The sequence below is a fragment of the Meleagris gallopavo genome, unplaced genomic scaffold, assembly GCF_000146605.3.
Source record: "Meleagris gallopavo isolate NT-WF06-2002-E0010 breed Aviagen turkey brand Nicholas breeding stock unplaced genomic scaffold, Turkey_5.1 ChrUn_random_7180001922542, whole genome shotgun sequence".
NCBI lineage: Eukaryota > Metazoa > Chordata > Aves > Galliformes > Phasianidae > Meleagris > Meleagris gallopavo.
In genome coordinates, this window is record NW_011185198.1 from 1 (window position 1) to 2,919 (window position 2,919).

The 2,919-nt window shown below is 49.9% G+C and overlaps 1 protein-coding gene across 1 annotated transcript; it reads right to left on the reverse strand.

Annotated features, from left to right (window-relative positions):
* Window positions 1-19: 19 nt before the first annotated feature.
* LOC104916573 (zinc finger CCCH domain-containing protein 11A-like) lies at window positions 20-2,913 on the reverse strand. The gene is made up of 7 exons (XM_019611405.1): window positions 2,693-2,913; window positions 2,205-2,369; window positions 1,881-2,000; window positions 1,639-1,762; window positions 1,208-1,294; window positions 1,018-1,119; window positions 20-701 (listed from the first exon to the last, which is right to left on the reverse strand). Exons 2-7 carry the CDS (start codon window positions 2,256-2,258, stop codon window positions 412-414), a joined length of 777 nt encoding a protein of 258 aa, XP_019466950.1. The 5' UTR covers window positions 2,259-2,369; window positions 2,693-2,913; the 3' UTR covers window positions 20-411.
* Between the last annotated feature and the right edge of the window lie 6 nt (window positions 2,914-2,919).

The window sequence follows — 2,919 nt, forward strand, 5'->3', positions numbered from 1 at the left end:
AAACGATGGCCTAGGAAGAAACAAGACAGTGTGTATGATGCACGGGTCAAAGCTTCCGAAGTAGCTTCTTTTCCCAGGGAAGTTGTGGATGCCCCATCCCTGGAGGCACTCAAGGCCAGGCTGGATGGGTTTCCAGGCAGTTGGATCTCATGGCTGGCAACCCTGGCCACAGCAGGACAGGTGGAACACTGGATGATCTCTGAGGACTCCTCCTCCCTTCCCTGGGCGCTGCTGAGCCTGATCCCAAATACAGAAGCACGCGGCTCCTGAAGAAAGGGTTCTCTTGAAGGTTACAAGTGACCTTGGGTGTTTTTAACAGCACAGCATTCATGGACAAAATCCTTCACACCACAGAGCAATCTGAGAATTGTAGAATCACAGAATCTTACATAATCATTGCTCTGCATCTAATCAAAATAGAAGTTTTCCACAAGTACCCTGTGAGACATCTGCTGCCTTCAAAGGAAACAGTAAAGCTGTAGAACATTTGAAATTTCTACCATCACTACAAGAGCAATGTAAACCTTCCTTATGCACTACTGCTGTTGCCGCTGTTCTTACCATTGGTAGTTTTCTGGCTGGGGGCTCATCGGTGTCCTCAGCAGCAGATGGTTGCATCTCTGCTGCTTTTCGTTTCTGTCTCTGCTTTTTGGGGAAGGTGGCTTTCCAATCAATAGCCCTCATTTTCACCTTGCGTCCACCTGAAGTAAAAGGAAGAGATTGCTGATCCATTCTTGCTGTGCCTCAAGAGAAATCCACGTTCTCGTATCATTCCCACAACCCAACTCACAACAAAGTTAAGTACATTTGACCAGCGGAATTACATTGCCATGTCCAGGATTCTCAGCAATGTTTTCCACACAGTCATCTCTGTCTACCAACAACGCATCAAAAGGAACAAAGAAACCCAAGAGCTGCACTCGGTAATAGTCCAGGGCAGGGAAAACTCTGACACAGAACAATGCTAAGTGACAGCATTACTGTGCTGAGGCACTGTAACAAGCTGCTTGTGCTCACCCTTGACTCTTTTCTTGCAAGGCAATTCCCTTGCTTTGCCCTTCTCGTCGCATCGCTTGCGTTTTTGCGCAGCCGGGCCGTGGGAGGAAGCTGGGATGTCAACTGCAGAGAACAGTCCAGGAGAGAACAATCAGAAAATCTGAGGAGAAAGACAGCGCATCCAACCCAGATGCCTGTTCAGTATCTGTACCTCTCTCTGGTGCCTTCTCAACCTCTGTCTGGTTCCCCAGACTTTCTGCAAGGCCGCTGTTGAGAGGAAGGCCACTCGTGTCAGCTTCTGGCAGAAAGAAGACAAGAAATAATTGAAGAGCATCTCTTTGGAGGAAGGTTTCAGCACAGTCAGCCACAAGCTTCCAACATTCAAGCATAGTTTCTTACATTTGCCTTTCCCCTGCTCAAATGTTGTGCCATTTCTGCAGTCAGCACAGACCTGCAATGCATTTACCTCTCTCCAGAAAAAAATCCACCCCTATTTTGACAGCCAAAATGCAAGCCAATATTTCACTTATCAGGACTCTTCCCTGCCCTCCCCAATGAATGGTTACCTGACATCCTGCACCCGCTCAGAAGTAATATTCATAATTAAGTCTTTCCTGATGCTTCATGCCACCAGGAACTCACCGTTGCTTGGTGGTACGGTCGGTGCGTTCCCACCGCGTTCCTTCTGGTGAAGAAAAGGGCAGTGGGCTTTCTGACAGCCTCCCGGCTGATTCTCCCAATAGCAGGGAATCTCACTGCGCTTCTTCTGAAGAGAGAAAGGAAGGAAGGGTCACGGAAACAGGCAGATGAGATTTGCAAAGAGATGCAGCGCTCCAGGTCGTGCCTGAGAGAAGTGGAGAGCTCATCTTTAGGCAAACACTCACATCAATTTTCATATGTCTGAACTTGCAGTCGCTGCTGGAACAGCGACCCTCCATCCACTGTCTGCAGACTTGTTCACTTCCCAGAGCCGCTTCACAGTGGCGGAAGGCACAGCTGTCTCCCTGCAAGCAAAAGGAAACCACACAGGAAAATAAGAGTACAGCCTGAAACGTGTCCGTGCTGTCAACCCAGGTTGTTAGCAGCGAGCGCACAATCCCACTGCTGATGAAGGTAACGCATCACCAGCAGGTCTCCCCCTGCTCCACCCCTTCCTCTTAGAAGTGAGGAAAGGGAAGAAAATCCAGGCAAAAGAAACCCAACCATACCTTAAAGCAGATGGAGTAGAAATAAAAGTAGCAGTCGACTCCTTTCTGAGGCATGGGGAACTTCTTAGAGCAAGTTCCTCTCCAAAGGAATTCCCCGCTCTTGGAAAGAGCCGGCTGCACTCTTGGACTGCTTGGATCCCCAAGCTCACCTTTCAGATTGGAACCCTAAGGAAAGAGTCAACAAGGGAAGAATCATGAGGAAGAAGCATTTTCCCAGCTTTCTTCCTTTATGCTGTGTAGACTCTCGAGGAGTCTCGGAAGCAGCTGGCTGCAAGAACTGTGCCAAGTCTAGATCCAACTTGTGTCTAACTGCCACGGCTTCTCCCAGCAAGTACTGTCCTCCATCTCATCACCAGTTATATACCCTGCAGCACACATTTTGCGTTCCTGACATGAAAAAGACTCCCTTCATCTTCTCCTCTTGCTGCAGCTGCAATGGATGCACTGGTACGACTCACATGTTTGACAAACGTACAGTTCTGGCTTACCAGGCACAGCTGCAGTCCTTCTCCCTTCCAGCTAACACACCAGACAATGGCTGAGCAGCACCGTCAGCGAGAGCGGGCAGCACCCGTCAGCCACCACCACTATCACTGCCAGCCGGGACGAGAGCTCACGCAGCGTGTCCACACTCCTGCGCAGCGCTCACGGCTGTGGCACTCACTGGTGCAGCCACGGCCCCAAGCACCGTGCTTGTGGTGTCACAGTGCTTGTG

Excerpts from the sequence above, each read along its gene's own strand:
- LOC104916573 (XM_019611405.1), bottom strand. The coding sequence starts at position 2,258 with ATGCCTCAGAAAGGAGTCGACTGCTACTTTTATTTCTACTCCATCTGC. Across the intron at positions 2,001-2,204 it reads TCTACTCCATCTGCTTTAAG|GGAGACAGCTGTGCCTTCCG; the intron begins GTATGGTTGGGT and ends TTTTGCTTGCAG. Across the intron at positions 1,763-1,880 it reads TCAGACATATGAAAATTGAT|AAGAAGCGCAGTGAGATTCC; the intron begins GTGAGTGTTTGC and ends TTCTCTCTTCAG.